This window comes from Barbus barbus (genome assembly GCF_936440315.1).
Source record: "Barbus barbus genome assembly, chromosome: 1".
Lineage (NCBI taxonomy): Eukaryota > Metazoa > Chordata > Actinopteri > Cypriniformes > Cyprinidae > Barbus > Barbus barbus.
In genome coordinates, this window is record NC_136729.1 from 9876887 (window position 1) to 9895036 (window position 18150).

Here is an 18150-nt window from a genome sequence, read left to right on the forward strand (position 1 = left end):
GAACAGTATGCACATTTTCGGCCTACAACATTTACCAAAGCAAGGCACATTGTGTAGAACATGCACTGTATTGCACAATGAAGTGTTTGACTTTTGGAACACCTACACTGTAAAAAATAAAGTTGATCAACTAAAATATTCCAGTTGTCCCTTAAATTAACATTGACTAACTTCAAATTTCAAGTTGACTAAACTAAACATTTTAAGTCATTATTTTAAGTTGAAACAACTTTTTGAAACATTTGTTTTTACAGTGTATTGTAACACCTATTTCGAGATGTCACCTGCTGATATGAACATGCAACATAATGGTGATTCAGCAACATATGAAACTACTGTACATTAATGTTGCACATATATAGAGAGAGGGGTATATGCCAAAGTACTTTGTACTTAAATTTGTCCTAGGCAAAGATAAATTAACAGTATAAACATATTTCTATTGCATTACATATTTCTTTTACTTCTAAATATATGGTCTAAAGATGACTGGTCAGTTTTTTTAGGTGTGACACCCATTTACATTGTAAGGACATTTACAATGTTACAAAAGATTTCAATTTCAAATAAATTTCTTAGAAAAAAATAAATAAAAATTCATAAGGGAAGTCTGAAAAATGTATCTCAGTTTCCACAAAAATATTAAGCACAACTGATTTCAACATTGATAATAATAATAATAATAATAATAATAAGAAGAAGAAATGTTTCTTGAGCACCAAATCAAATCAGTAATTTTTTTCTATTAAGTACAATGAAGTTTCAGTAATATTTGAGTAAAATGAACTTGACTTAGTCAATTTGACTGTGATTTTCATCATCAATACTCCAGTCTTCAGTGTCACATGATCCTCCAGAAATCATTCTATTCTGATGATTTGCTGCTTAAGAAACAATTATTATTATTATTATTATTAATATTATTAATAATGTTGAAAACAGTTGTGATGCTTAATATATTTATGGAAACTGGTGCATTTTTATAATGCAGCCAGGGAACATTAGAGACTTCTTTCAAAAACATAAAAATTATTTTCAAACAATACAGTACATGCCTGAAGTTTTACACCGTAACAAAAAGGTACATGACTAAGAAATGCACACGTTTCTAACATCTCTATAACCTTTGGCATTTGGGGGAAAAGCGCAACACTGAAATAGGTGCAACTATGCAATAGTTTTCGCCCACACGCTAACCGTCAGATTCAGGTGAGCTTGACGTCTCTTTGGAATCTTTCAGCATGCTTGGGTTGAGGAAATGCATTAATACTAGATTGCACACACATGTAGAAGCCCATGCAGTATCTGATGTCTTGACTTAAAAACTTGACTTAAAAAAACAAAACAAAAAAAAAAACCAATCAAAAACTGGTCGACCGCTTAAACCAACCACACCATTCAGCAGCAAGGCCCAACCAACAACAAGACCTAAACAGATCAGGCTGGCCCAGACACAACCAATCAATCAAGATCTTGCCGCAGGAGCAGAACCTTCAAAAAACAATTACTAAAGGAATGCTTGTGTGGTTATGAGAATTATAAAACCAATGTTCTGAGATATCACCATAAATATGCCCACACAAGTCTTAAATATGCCCTCAACTGATAAAAAAACAAAAACTTGATGGTTCAACCAGTCCAAAGAAAACAATGCAGATATTGCAATTAAAACTTTCACACCTGATGACACTCAATCCAGTGCTGAGCTTTCAAGATTGCACCTCCATAAACCACGGCTAATTTGACCTAAATCCTGGATTGAAGATCATCTGACCTCACCTCCAGAATCCTCAATTCCCTCAAGGTGTGTTTGGCTCTAGTTTGGGTCAGAGGTCACGCTAGGGTAAGTATAGTTTAATCACATACCTCTTACATTCCTGTCTCAATCCTCAGTTGATCACCTCACTCGTTGTCGAGCGTTCAACTGACATGTATGCGTATGCGTGAGTGTTTGCTAATCACGCTTTTCCTCATAACGCCTCTCTCTATACCTGCCGGAACAGGGGCAGAGGTTAATTCTGACCGCAGGGCATTCTGGGCAATTGACTGCTCATCAACCGCCAACTGAACTTTACCAGTCAGTCAAAGACAAGCAGCCAAATGCTCCTCTGGGTAGCTGAGTGATCGCATGCAGACCATTAATTACATTACATTACAGTAACTCGCCTCAACAGACAGGCAGAATATTAGCAAAAAACTCATAATTCACGCTCGACTGTATTTGCAATCAGTATTTAGGATGCAAGATTCACAAAAAAAAACAAAAACAAATGAAAATGTTAAACAAATTAAAAGACAGACTTTAGCTTCTTCTGTTGATTAGATTCTAGCTTTTCCTTCCTTCACTGTATGGTGCAAGACAAGAAAAGTAAAGAAAAAATTAAAGTATATATATATATATATATATACACACACACACACACACATATACATATCTATATATATATATAAAAATTTATTTTCTGCATGACCCCAAGTTTCTACATCAGTGCATCTCTAAATATAATGAATGAACTGCATTTTATAGCAGTATACAAGAACAGCTAGAACATGCAATTTAGGAATGATTCAACCTAATATTTCGATTTTCACATGTCCTGTATGGTTTCTATGTGTGAAAACTCATCTTGTGGTCATGTTGTCATGACGTGGCTGATCTCTGATTGACGTGTGCACTCTGAGCGACCTGACTGACACACACTTGGCCTGCCAATCACCTTTCAAACACAATCACTGAACACAGATCAGACCTCCGATTCACACTGACTCATCTTAAAAGGAAGGCAAAAGAAAATTGGTGTTAAAATGGTCATATCATACATTTTTACCCACTTTTATAGGTTGATAGTCATAATTCAGGACAGTTCAGAGGTTCTGAGCACTGAAAGTCCATCAAGCTCTCAAAGTCAAAAGATCAAGGATGATTCTACATGATATTAACTTTTGAAAGTAAAGCGAACACACGCTAACTCAGTGCTGCAGGGCAAAGTCATTCACTCCGCACGGCACATTGTTTGTGTGCGTGACAAAGGTGTTGGTGTAAAACTATTTGTCAAAGGCCTGTCTGTAGGTTACTGGCTAGATTGGGATGGTAAGATTGAATGGGAAACACCTCATGAAAACAAGTCTCTATCCTTTCACTAATGATCTTTTCATCACTTTTTTCTTTTATTATTATTCACCACATCTTATTGTGATTGCGAGTTCCAATTAAGAACATACGTAACCCTGGACCACAAAACCAGTCTTAAGTCGCTGGGGTATATTTGTAGCAAAAATACATTGTATGGGTCAAAATTATTGATTTTTCTTTTATGCCAAAAATCATTAGGATATTAAGTAAAGATCATGTTCCATGAAGATATTTTGTACATTTCTGACTGTAAATATATCAAAACTTAATTTTTGATCAGCCATATGCATTGTTAAGAATATTTGGACAACTTTAAAGGCGATTTTATCAATATTTATATTTTTTTGCACCCTCAGATTCCAGATTATCAAATAGTTGTATCTCGGCCAAATATTGTCAGATCCTAACAAACCATACATCAATAGAAAGCTTGTTTATTTAGCTTTCAGATGATGCATAAATGCATCATCTGACCCTCATGACCCTTATGACTGGTTTTGTGGTCCAGGGTCACATATTCTCATGTGATCTCATTTGAACTGTTCTATTTATTACAATGTTTTCCATATACATTTGTGAAATAAAATATAGTGTTCGTGTCAGTGACAATGTTATGGATACAATTCTTAGTGAATGTATAAATGTATTACATAACCTTGAATACAAGGCACATCATCAGCATATACAGTACTTCAGAAATGTATAATTGCATTAAGAATTACAGTTTTACATACACTTTGCAGCATCTGCAAAATATTAATTATTTTACCAAAATAAGAGGGATCGTACCATAACATCATGCATGTTATTTTTTTATTTAGTACTGACCAGAATAAGATATTTCACATAAATGACGTTTATATAGTCCTCAAGAGTAATCATAATAGAATTTATAAAAATGACCCTTTTCAAAAGTTTACATACGCTTGATTCTTAATACTGTGTTGTTACCTGGATTATCCACAGCTGTTTTTTTGTGTGGTAGTTGTACACAAGTCCCTTGTTTGTCCTGAACAGTTAAACATTTAGGATTAATAATACACCTTTCAAAAAATTTGGTCTGTAAGAATGTTTATTTTTTTATTTTTAAAGAAATTAATACTTTTATTCGGCAAGGACACATTAAATGGTTCAAAAGTTACGGTAAAGACTTTTACATTGCTACAAAAAATTCTACATGATAAATATTATATAGATAGACTATTCTATATAATATTCTACTTAAAAAAAAAAAGTTTTTTTTTTTACTTTACATTCACTAAAGAATCCTGGGAAAATGTTTTCACAAATATTTTAAGCAGCACAACTGATTTCAATCTTGATTTCAAGATTTCACCTTATGCTATATATTAAAATGCAATATGTTAAAATGTAATTTTAACATGATAGCACAAGGTGAAATCCTGTTTTTTTATTTAATTCAACATTTTCATAAGTTAACATTTTTGCTGAAGCAATATTGTCCCTTCAATGCTTTAGTTTGGGCAATTAGGACCTTTATACTTTATACATATTTAGTTATGATATGATATTTACATTAATGCATTTGGCAGACACAAATTGAATTATATTGCACTTAAGGTATACATTTTATGAGCTCATGCACTTCTTGGGAATCCAAACCATGATCTTGGTGTTGCAAATGCCATGCCATGCTTCAATTAGAGTTACAAACTATTATACTATCCTTTAAACGAGCATGTTGAAAGATCTAAGGAAAAGATGTTAAGGTACATTCCGCTGCACAAAAAAGATACACAAATTCTTAGCGCTGCTACAACACAAACTCACATTTGAGGCCCTCTACAAACTCAAAGCGGTCGGCTCACTAAACAGCCATTGAGGGAAACCACCTTGACTTTTATTGACCCTATAAATCTAGTGAGGAGTGGATGAGAGGTCTCTGCCTCAGAGAGTGTTTAAAGACAAAGACTGCTGGCCCTTCTGAGACAATACACTTCCTGATTAACTATTAACAGCTTCACCACTGATAACTTAATTAGGGGCCAATGATGGGGCTTCAGTAAGAGCTTGGGCCCTTTCATTTGTCTCCACTTGATGGACAGGCACTCATTGGCTGGAAGTGGATTGTGTCTCTACTGAAGGGTTTGTAATGGTAGTAAACATACAACATAAAATTACCACTCGACCAAGCGTCAAATAGAAACTTATTTTTGAAACTTTTCTAGAAACTGAAAATAAATGCACAATAATTCACGATGAACTGAGGAAAGTTTAACCAAGAAAATTTAGATAAGAAGCCAAACTGTTAAGTGGAACTTTTTTTTTTCAAAGAGGATAAAATAATATTATAAAGCTAGGTTGTACTAGTTAACAAATTATTATTAACATGACACCGGGTTTTTACCTCAACAATTTTCCATCAACAAATGCTTTAAACCATCAAAATAGACATGTTAATTTTTGCTGAAAGTTACAATATTAAATTTGACAAAAAACAGCTAAATTATTCCTCTCACAGGGACAAACATATTGAAATGATAAAATACATGATAAAAAAAGTGTAAAAGAAACATAAAAATATATATAAAAATTAGTGCCGTCAAACAATTAATTGTGATTAATCGCATCCAAAAATAAAAGTTTGTGTTTACATTGTATGTATATGTTCTGTGTATATTATATATATATATATATATATATATATATATATATATATATATATATATATATATATATATAAATAAATAAATAAATACACACACATGCAGTATATATTTAAAAAAACATTTACATGTATATATTTATATTAATATAATTTTTATTATATATAAATATTTGATATATAAACGTAAAATTTTTCTTAAATATATACATGCATGGGTATGTATTTATATATAAATAATAAATGTACACACATATACTATGTAAACAAAAACTTTTATTTTGGATGCAATTAATCACGATTAATCGTTTGAAAGCACTAATAAAAATATATTTCATTTCTTTTAATTATTCTGAAACCCTAAAGTGAATTTTACACACCCACACACACGCACGCACGCAAACGCACACGCACGCACGCACGCACACACACACACACACGCACGCGAACGCACACGCACGCGCACACACACGCACGCAAACGCACACGCACGCACGCACACACACACGCACAAAACAGAGACTCCCAAAAGTTACTTTAGTGGCCGCGTACAATTCACTTTTGGCAAAAAAAAAAATCATTTTGGACCCCAAACACACAACACAAAACCTTTCATAGAGGGACAAGATAGATCATCCTTTTGGCTATTTGCTAATTTACTAACAAACTAATTTCTAGGTTTTAACAGACAGTTATTTTTTACGACAATATATTTACCTGGGCACATTTCCTCAAGTGAATGCATGCAAACAATGTCTGATCAGACCTGTCTGAGTTCTATATAATTCCCAGTTACAATAAGTTACACAATAAGGACTTTTAGTGTATTTATGAGACTTCAGAAAAGCTTTTGAGGTTATTCTGAGGAGAGGTGTAGCATGTCCAGTTTAAAATCAATAATTTCAACCTTTCAAATTGACACTCAATAGCTCAGGAAGATAAACAGGAACTAGTGAAACACAGATAATGTGGACATCAATTCATAATCATGACCTCCTAATATGTGCAGTGGTTCGAGAGACATGGGGGGAGGAAAATAAAATTAGCAATTAAAATGTCCTACTTTTACTGCTCTCCACCTGTAATTATTAGAACCTACAAAGTTGAAGATAAAAAAGCTTTGCTTGCAAGAGGAAAAAACAAGTGAATACACTGAAGAGAAAATTATTAGAGGAAACAAATGAGAGGACATGACTGTACATTTTCTAGTGACACCATTATTGTGAACTCACCTCAATTGTGAACTGCTTTCTCTTGAGTTTGAAGGCCAAGTCTTTCGTATCGGGCACCTCACAAGACAAACAGTTCAGACGGGGCAACTGACGAACATGCAGGAGACCTGAACAAACACAGAAGACATTAAAAGAGAATCATATCGCTGTATAAACGTGCGGGTAAGACATACTGGGATATAATTGTTCAGTATAAACTTCAAATGTTTTTCAAATTTTTAAGGCTTTTGAAAGAAATCTCTTCTGCTTACTAAGACTGAATTGAGCTGATTGAACATATTAAAACTGTGAAATATTATTACAATTCAAAACAACTGTTTTCTATTTGAATATATTTTAAAATGTAATTTATTCCTGTGATGCAAAGCTGAATTTTCAGCATCATTACTCCAGTCTTCAGTGTCACATGATCCTTCAGAAATCATTCTAATATGCTGATTTACTGCTCAAGAAACATTTCTTATTAACAATGTTGAAAACAGACACGCTGCTTAATATTTTTGATGAAACCACAATATATTATTTTCTTTGGTGAACAGAATATAGAAATCTTTAGTAACATTACAAATGTCCTTACTATAACTTTTGACCTAATTAATGCATCCTTGCAGATTTAAAGTTTTAATTTCTTTTATAGGTTGTGAGCAACAACTTTTTGTAGGTGCATGTTTTGCATTAGGTGCAACTTGTGTGAATGGGTTTCTAACACTGCAACACTATATTATTTCAAGCATAAAGTTTTAATACTTTTTTTGTTGTTGACTGAAATTGCATGTCTCAAAAATCTGAGGCATTACATTTTAACAAGCATGACGTTTCTTACTATATTCACAATATTACGCAGGCTAATAAACAAGTTCTCTATAGCAAATATTTTTCCCAGGTTTGTTATGCTTATTACCCATTTAAACAGACCCTGGTTTTCATTGTCTGCTGAGTTTTACTGTGGGCACATGTAGCTATCACCTTTCACACTGGCCACTATAGCATTGTATCAACCATTATTTTATTAGCTGCACCAATGGGTAGAAACCAAAACATACGAGAGAAGCAGTGCAGCGGAGGGAGGAGAGAAATAGATTGGTGGGAGGGAGAGAAAGCAAGAGAGGTGAGTGGAGGATGGGGGTAAAACAAGGTCAGTCGGCACAGGGGCATGTTGGGAAGAGAGAAAGCTTTTTTGCCCTCTATCTCTCTTTAATTCCAAACCCAATTTTTTTTTTCTCAGTTATGCGGCCAGTAGAAATATGACATTAAAAGGAAGTGCTGAAGACCAGGATGAGGGGGATGAGAGGATGGAAAGAGCATGTGTGTATGTGTGCGAGTGTGTGTGTGTAAAGGCTCCGCTTGTAAAGGGACCCATGCGCTAGGTTGATTCCGCTCGAGTTGATTCGCTGTGACAGGACTCCCAACATGCTTTCTGCAGTGGACGCACCACAGAAAAGAAAGAGTGCCCTCATGTACGTCTTCACATTCACTATTGTCTATAAGACCATTAATTCATTAAACAAGGTAAAAATCAATACCAAGAGCTAACAATAACTCTCCGAACACTCCGAAAACGTAAGGATACATATGTTGAGATGTGCCCATAATCTGGAGAGCACTGCATTAGAAACATCTTTAAAAGAGATAATTCACATACAACTGAGATAACATTAATATCATAATGTTAACAACTGAGATAACATTAATAACTTATTTCTTTGCAAGCATCTGATAAATCTAAAAAAGAGCTAATTCACAAGTAAATGAAATAATTTGCATTTTTTTGTTTAAAAATCTTACTAGCATCTCAAACTTCCTAAAATGTCTGAATTACTGAAATTTAAATGATTAATTTGTTCAAGAAAACATATGAGAAAAACTGCTGAATGTTGTTCATGTTGTAACATCCACCAGCAAATGTTTTAGCAAATATATTGATGAAAAGTACACTGAAATAATTGTATTATTTTGTCAAAGAAATAAACAAACTAAAACTAAATTAATAACATGTTAAAAACGTGAGTGACCGAACTGTTTAAGCAATATAATAAATAATAAAACAAAATAAACAAGACTTTGACATGTAACTGCGACCTGAAATTTAAAATAAGTTAAAATAAAAAAACAAATAAAGCTGAAAAAAGCAACTGACAGATTTAAAATACAAATTTTAAATAAAACACATACATTAATAAATAAATACATAAAAAAAGAAAAAAAATCTGAAAATTGAAATCATTAGCTTAGAAAATGTTCATAAACATCTGATAACCTTCTAAACACAGAAATGACTACATGAACAATTTAAAAAAATATATATTAAAATGACAAAATTGAATAAATACAAAAAAATAAACAGAAGAGATTATAAATAAAGATGTTAAGAAATGAATGACATTAACATAAGATTATAAAATAACAAACATTAAAATTATAACATCACAATAAAATGACATCATAAAATATAATAATACATACATAAATAACTAGAAAAATAAATAAGAACTTATGAAATTGAACTCATTAGCATATAATTTGCTTATAAACAACTGATAAGCATCTAAATAAATACATATATACATGCATGCATACATACATACATAAATGTTGACTCATCTGAGGTCATTACGGTTTGTAAACCACACCCCCTTTGGCCATTATACACACAGAGCAAAAGAGAGCAAGAAAGAATAGGGGCAGGGGGTGGAAACAAGGAGAGAGAACTGTAAACAAACTGACCTTTACAGAAAGATGGACACAAAAGAGATGAAAAGATAAAGCATGCAACATGAAGAGATGAAAACAAGGAAGAATATAAAGAGGCAGAATGAGAGGAAAAAGTACAGAACGGAAAGAGCATGAGCCCCAAAGATCTTCCTCATCTGTAGTCTGGCCACAGAGAGGTTTTAGCCAATATGAAAATATTGATTCTGCAACTCTGCGGCCCCTGAGGGCTGTGCTGGGTGTTTGTGATGGGGCGGAGGGGATCTCTGTGTGTGTGTGTGTGTGTTTGCCGTGGCAGCTGAATCTCCCCCTGGCCTGTCTGCCAAGGAGCACGTCTGATTGAACACGGCCACACTAACACGAGCTGACAGCTAGAGAGAGGTCCACCCTGCCTGCCCCTCTCTACTAATGCACTTTACTGAGCCTGTGTGTGTGTGTGTGTGTGTGTGTGTGTGTGTGTGAGAGAGAGAGAGTCAGAAAGATAGGATGATGCAAAAGGCATGAATAAGATGAGGGACCAATGAAACATTTTCAAAATAAATTTTCTTTTGCCTGTGTAAAATGCTCTGGCATGATTCTAGACTGTTGTAGAGGGTTGCCAGGGTGTTGCTATGCTGAGCAGTGTTATTTATGTATTATTTATATACTATTATAGTATTAGCAGCTTTTATTTTTTTTGTATATATTCAGCTGCCATATTAGATGAAGTTTTAGTAATTTTGTAATGTGCTTTTGACTTTTTATTATTATTTTTTAATATTCTACTTAGCTTTCATCTTAGTAATTTTAGTACTTCAACAAACTTATTTTACTTCATTGCAAAGGGAAAATTTTAAATTGTTAAATATACATACATACACACACACACTATTTAATTGTTTTATTTGTTTACTAATATATATATATATATATATATATATATATATATATATTTCACTTTTTTAATCCGTTTTATTGTTCGCCATTCGTTTTTTGCTAGTGTATTTGAACTCTTGCATGTATGTTTCTTCTCACCGTGATAGTCTTTGTAAAGTGGGTTGGTCTCCTTCTCCGAGCCTCTGAATGATTCCAGAGCGATGGCTGTGTCACTCAGTCTGATTATTCGTCCCATTACGGCTCTGTTCTGAGAGAGTGAGACCGGAAGAGAGAGTGGGAATGGATGAGAGAGACAGGAAATACATGAGAGGAGTGTACAAGTAAATGCAGGAACATCTAAAGCAATGCTGAGAGCATCTCTTGCTAATTAAACCCCTCCTAACGAGCAGAGGTTGCACTGCTTTTGCTGTGAGAACAGAATTAGGTCATCATTATCTCAGGAAAATGGAGCAGGAAATTCCAGAGACTGAATTCACAAGCTAATGTATCCATTTTTACCAACACCCTTCTCTATGATGACTGTAATCGTTAGCGTTGGCACAGGATTTTTTGCTTTGTGGGATCAATGATGTCCATTTGAGGTATAATTAAAAAGTTTGGTGTCAGAAAAAGTGGGTTCTTTTGACTTAGGCAAGTAACCAAACACCTAGCAATCAATACAATGTTCAATGCATCATAATTACTTTAACATTTTGGATAAGCTCTTGCAGTCATGGCATCCAAACGGGTATTATTACATTATCTTTGGTAAAGATATCAGATGTACTACATAAAGGCACCTCTGTAAACTGCTGCCTTTGGTTGCGTCGTGTAACATTAAATCCATCAGATCAGAGCATAACATACGTTTGCTGCTCAAACACATTGAGTGCTTTGATTCCATCAAACACATGCTCTCCAAATCTGTCTGTCTCTCTTTCTCTGATCGCACGACTCATGCAGTCACCATATGGCACAAATCTGGATGAACGTAAGCATAAAGCCACATCAACTCAGAGAAAGAGCCAAAGATCCCGTCTCCATCTGAGTCAAAGGAAAGACGTCTCGCCCATTAATGCTTTCATTCTAAAAATATCTGGTGTAAAAATGTCTTCAAGAAATTTAAAGCATTTCAAATAAGCCTTTCAGCTCATCAAGGTTTTGTGTCACACATGAATTATACAAGTTTACATTTCACACTTTGAAATGGCCTGTTTTGGTCTGACGGTTATGATTTTAACAGGTGTAATTCTGCAAAACTGCTTACAATGTGGTAAAATCATGGTAAACACAGATAAAAACATGACAGAATGGGCCAAACACACAATGGGCTTGAAAAACAAGTCATGAAAACCTGTGACCTTGACCTTACTGATATGAAGCTCATGCTCATAGGTAAAACGGAATAAACATAAATCAACATCTGCAAAGACACTTAGGCCAATACAGATGAGAAAATAAACCAGTTTAAAGTATTAAAGAACAAAAATGCACAAATACACATCAAAATCTGTTGAGAGCGCCGCCTCCTGGCAAAAACAAATACAGAGTCTCTTCAAAAAGGAGGGAACACTCCAAAGAAAGACAGAAAGATAAGGCCGTTGTGAAAAATTAATCTCTATGCCACTTGTGAATATTTCATACGCTCCCTCTCTGTAGCAGCTGACGAAGCCTAATGCAGTTTTCATGCATCCGTGTCCTTTCTTTTTTTCTTTCCTCCTTTCTCTTTTCCTCCCTTCCTCTCATACAGCGGACTTTGAGAGCATGCTCTGTTCGTGTACGCAGCCGTGACCCTTTTCCCAAATCTAGCATAAAAAAATTGAACCCAAGCAACTGTGTTAGTGACAGTCGCCGTTAACTCAGCTTCATCACACAAGTATACAAAACAACAAAAAAATGCTACTACAAGAGTTGAGCCAGCATATTGAAGGTTCAAGTCCAGGATGGTGTTTAATAAAACAGACAGGTTAACGAAATTAGTGGAAGAGACAGTTTTAAATCTACTGCTTGTGTTATTTATAATTCATAACTACACTAGGAAACATTATGTGTAGTTGAATTGGTTAAATTACTTGAATCACGTTTTTGGCCTTTGTAAAAAAAAAAAACAAAAAAAAAAACATTAATTTAAAAAGATAAAAGGAACAATATGTCTGTGAATTAAAAATTCACAACACAGAATAAATCTTTGATTTAGCAACATTCTTGAAATATATTTTGAAAATTGCATATGTAAAGAAAAATGTAAAAATAATATACATTTCCCAAAGACAAATCATGTTAAGCTCCTTAAATGTAAATATTATAGGTGCAACGCAAAACATAAAGCAATGCATCTAGAAATTGCTTATGCAGTCCATTATTACATTCCGTTCCGCTTTGATAAATAATAAACAAAAATTAATGATTTTTTTCTCAGATTTAATTAAAGAGAATTTTAAAATTATCTTTTAAACAAGGGCTTAATTTAATGATACACAAGTACATCAAGTTTCTATATATATATATATATATATATATATATATATATATATATATATATATATATATATATATATATATATTCAGAATACTTTACATCAATTGTTACTCAGTTTAATATAAAATGGTTTTTAAGAATAAGAACAATGGCACAAATTTGTTTCATGAATGAGATCTAATATACGTTTATACATATGTGGAACTATTTTATGAGTAAATCTGTGGAATTATGGCAAAGATGTTAAAATATGTTCATGCTACATGAAAATGTCTTCTTGGTGGCTGAAAGTATGATTAAAGTAGGAAATAAAATATTTAGTAAAGAACACAGCGAATGTGTAAAATTTTGTGAATAATTAGCCTTTGCTTTCTGCCAATTTGGACACAGATTGTATGCAGTCCTACTAATTAAACTGCTCTACAAGTCACATCGAAATGCTAACTTTAGCCATGACAACTGTTCAGCTCTTCACTAAACTTCCTTCCAGTCTCTGAAGCGGTCATTCTTCAGACTGGGTCTCTAGGGTCCTGACCCGACAGCGGCTGTACCTGTAGGTGTGTGTGGTAGTGGACTATGGCTATTTGAACAGAGATTGATTAAAGTTTCAGATGGACTGTGGCTTTAATCTCGTCAGAGGAGGCTTTCAATGCCTTGCCCTTTCCTGTCGACATTAAAAATACATGACAGGACTTTTCATTACAAGTCACATCTGATGGATTTCAGACGAGGTGCTAATGCAATTTATGGAAGATTAACACAACAGCTGTAAAAGTTGACCCCAAGTTTAGTAGTGCAAGTAGTGATCCATCAGACAGTATGCTAGTAATATTACTGTACATTAAAAACTTCTCTTCAAGCTCTAAACCTCTAGAAGCAGATGTACAGTTTAGAGGTTTACACTGAAGTGTAATTTTCATTACAAAAATGTTGCATGATATTGTTGCATAATAAATTACCTCAAGACTAAATCACTGAATATCCAAACGCTACATTGTATTTTTAAAAGGTAAAGCATAAATGAATTAAAAGACATTGCAACAACAACAACAACAACATGGTTTGTCATTACAGTTTAGCCTTCCCACCCCAAACTCACAAACAATACATTCAGGTATCAAAACCTTTGTCAGAAGAGAAAAGAAATTACTGAAAATTGATAGTTGACTCATCTTACCCCACTGTCCTATGCAAACATAAGATATAATATGCCAAAAGTATTGGGTCACCCCCTAATGAACAGGTTTGACTACTTTAGTCATTTCCATGAGAACAAATCTTTATGTTTAAGCATATAATGATATTCTAGGGAATTGTGTGCTTCTAATTTTATTGCAACAGTTTGGACAGGGCCCTTTTCTATTCTAACATGACAGTGCCTCTGTGTATAAGGCAAGGTTCAAAAAGAAATGATTGATTCAGTCAGTGTGGAAGAAATTGACAGGTCTGCATAAAGCAAAGTCCTAATCTCAGCTGAACACCTCTGGTGTGACTTTAAATGTAGACCTTGAGCCAAAAACTCATCACCAAACACCAATTACTTGTATATGGGTCATTTTAGACACTTTCAAAACTGTTGCAACAGAGATGTAAATACAGTTTTTAAATACGTGAATTATGCTTCCATCTTTGTTACCACAGTTTTGGAAGTGCCTTCTTCTGTTCTAAAGAAGGGGGTGTCCAAATACTTTTGTCCATATAGTGCATGTACAAATCATTAGTGTTTGGTGATGAGTTTTCTATAAGAAGATTGCCAAGATCCTGAAACTGAGCTGCAGCACGGTGCCCAAGACCATACAGAGGTTTAACAGGACAGGTTCCACTCAGAGCAGGCCTTGCCATGATCGACCAAAGAAGTTGAGTGCACGTGCTCAGCGTCATATCCAGAGGGAAATAGACGTATGAGTGCTGCCAGCATTGCTGCAGAGGTTGAAGGGGTGGGGGGTCAGCATGTCAGTGCTCAGACCATATGCCACACACTGCATCAAATTGGTCTGCATGGCTGTCGTCCCAGAAGGAAGCCTCTTTTAAAGATGATGCACAAGAAAGCCCGCAAACAGTTTGCTGAAGACAAGCAGACTAAGGAAGGACATGGATTACTGGAACCATGTCCTGTGGTCTGATGAGACCAAGACTTATTTGGTTCAGATGGTGTCAAGCGTGTGGGGCGGCAACCAGGTGAGGAGCACAAAGACAAGTTTGTCTTGCCTACAGTCAAGCATGGTGGTGGGAGTGTCATGGTCTGGGGCTGCATGAGTGCTGCCAGCACTGGCGAGCTATGAATGCCAACATGTACTGTGGCATACTGAAGCAGAGACTGGGCAGTAGGGCAGTATTCCAACATGATAACGACCTCAAACACACATCCAAGACGACCACTGCCTTGCTAAAGAAGCTAAGGGTAAAGGTGATGGACTGGCCAAACATGTCTCCAGACCTAAACCCTATTGAGCGCCTGTGGGGCATCCTCAAACAGAAGGTGGAGGAGCGCAAGGTCTCTAACATCCACCAGCTCCGTTATGTCGTCATGGAGGAGTGGAAGAGGAATCCAGTGGCAACCTGTGAAGCTCTGGGGCCCGTTTCAGAAAGGAGGTTAAGTGAAAACTCTGAGTATGTTAAACCTGAAATGAGGGAAACTCTGGGTTTTCTGTTTCAAAATGGGAGGTTTATCAAACCCAAGAAAGCAGGGTAAGTCAAGCCCATTTCTGAAAGAGAGGTAACTTATGTTCAGAGTCAGTTACTGTGGTAACTTATTCTGTGAACCTAACCTGGTCGGGAGCAGGTTTTCTTCAGGTAAACCCGGAGTTCCTTTCGGTCTCCTCCTCCTTTTTAAGTGTTAGTGAAGTCTAAATACCTTATTGATTCATTCACGCTGCAAAATTGCTTTTCTTGAGTTGCTTTTTACTTTTGTCTTATTTCAAGTACAAATATATAAAAATTCTTAATATGCAATGTATATATGAAAATTTTTTCTATATTTAGTCTTGTTTCCTGGGGGGATTTTCCTTTTAAGTGCATTTTACATAAAACAAGTAAAATTGTCCACCATAGTGTAAGAAAAAGAATCTTAATGCAAATGGAAACAATAATATTTTTTAATTTCTTAGCCCACTGGAAGATAATTTGCAAAATAATAAAAATGTCGGAGATGCAGAGCACATTATAAGTCCACTGTATGCAGATTTAAAGGAAAGTGTGCATCGCTCTCATGCTCTTTCTGATCTTTTTTTCCTGGGCACAAATCCGTCAAAGAGGAGTATCACAGGACTGTAGGTCAGTGGTGTAGAAATCGGTTTAAATGAGGCTAATCTGATAAATGACATTCACTTGATAACATCTTTCTGTGACCTCTGGAAGTAACCCAATAATCAGATTTTCCTTCAGGATTTCCACTGTGGTTGGATGCATTGATGACAAGCATATCCACACCATCGCACCTTATGAAAATGAAACCGATTACTGTATGGAATGGAAGGATGCCAGATGGTGGGGGTAGTACGAACCGTAACCACCACCACAGCTGTTAAATAAATAAATTATTCACAATTGTTTTGGTCATCTTTATTTCCTAATACAAAAGCAAAAGTTATTCTATATTTTAGAAATCTTTCAATACTCGACCATCTCCTCTTCATCTGCAAGTGGTGCTGGTGCTTGCTGTCGACAAGTCAGTAGTTAATATTATTACGTTAATTAAGATATGTAACAGGTTGGATTAGAGAATATTTAATTATGTGAAAAGAGTGTTAGACTATGTGGAAAAAGCTGCATCGCATTGAAATAGGCATTGAATGATAATGTCAAATGTTTGTAAAGTCATTTAGCCCACACCCATGAACCTTTCATGTTTAAAGCTTTACCTTGATAGAATTGTGTTTTTATACTTAATTTTTACCTGCTGACACGTTCTAGTTTCTTTTTTGTCTTTTTCCTTTTTTTTGGCCATGGGGTACCATTAAAATGAACAGTTTTCACTTCTGATATTGTGACAGTTATTAAGTTATTGACATTTATTAAGAATTAAAGTTACGCATTGACGGAAGGACGCGCGCTGACATCTTTTTGGCGGGAGCTGTTGCCATGGTGAATCGTAATTTCGGCGCTCCGCTGATCATGACTTTTCATAGTTGTGGTGCACGCGCTTAACTCAGAGTCAACCTACTCAGAGCTGTTCTGTAACCGAAAACTCTGAGTTTCCCATCTCAGAGTAAGCCCAATTTGGACATTTTCACTTAGGGGTGTACTCACTTTTGTGGCCAGCGGTTTAGACATTAATGGCTGTGTGTTGAGTTTTTTTTTAGGGGACAGCAAATTTACACTGTTATACAAGCTGTACACTCACTACTTTACATTGTAGCAAAGTGCCATTTCTTCAGTGTTGTCACATGAAAAGATATAATAAAATATTTACAAAAATAAATATTCTGTGAGATACTGTATATACATAAATATACACCGTACAAATACATATATTATGTAAACAAAAACGTTTATTTTGGATGCGATTAACCACGATTAATCATTTGACAGCACTAATTAATATATATATATATATATATATATATAAAATAACTGTTTTCATGTGCAATGTATTTCAAATTTATTCATTTGATAGCAAAGCTGAATTTTCAGCATCCATTACTCTGGTCTTTAGTGTCACATGATCTTTCATTCTAATATGCTGATTTGTTTGAAATAAATATTTAGTAACCTTATAAATGTATTTACAGTCACTTTTGATCAATTTAACGAATCCTTGCTGAATAAAAGTATTATTTTCTTTCTTTCTTTCTTTCAAAAAAAAATCCTACTGAACCCAAATGGTAGTGTGTTTATATATTAGACAACCAAATCTGTTTCTGACTAGGTTATGACCTCACCTCCTCATAACATACTGTTATTTACTGATAGGTCTACTAGTTTACATCACATCCAATCCACAAAACTACTTTCAAACCAACATTTACTCCACCTCCACCGCAGAAAACCGCTGTGTGCCCCCCAGCCTCCCTGAGAGGGGTTTTAGCACTTTGTCTCCTAACGGACAAAGAACAGCGAGATCTTGTCTTTTGAAGCGATCTTAGAGCACAGCGGCTGCGGCCTGACTCTCGTTGGC

The 18150-nt window shown here is 34.9% G+C and overlaps 1 protein-coding gene across 1 annotated transcript in view; it reads right to left on the minus strand.

Annotated features, from left to right (window-relative positions):
- The window catches only part of LOC306860263 (elongator complex protein 4), an 84096-nt gene that overhangs the window by 25011 nt on the left and 40935 nt on the right, over positions 1–18150 (minus strand). Inside the window, exons 8-9 of the mRNA XM_079401874.1 lie at positions 10715–10823; positions 6992–7098 (exon numbers count right to left, since the gene is read on the minus strand). Coding sequence (XP_079258000.1) covers positions 6992–7098; positions 10715–10823 — 216 coding nt within the window. The remainder of the gene's footprint in view (positions 1–6991; positions 7099–10714; positions 10824–18150) is intronic.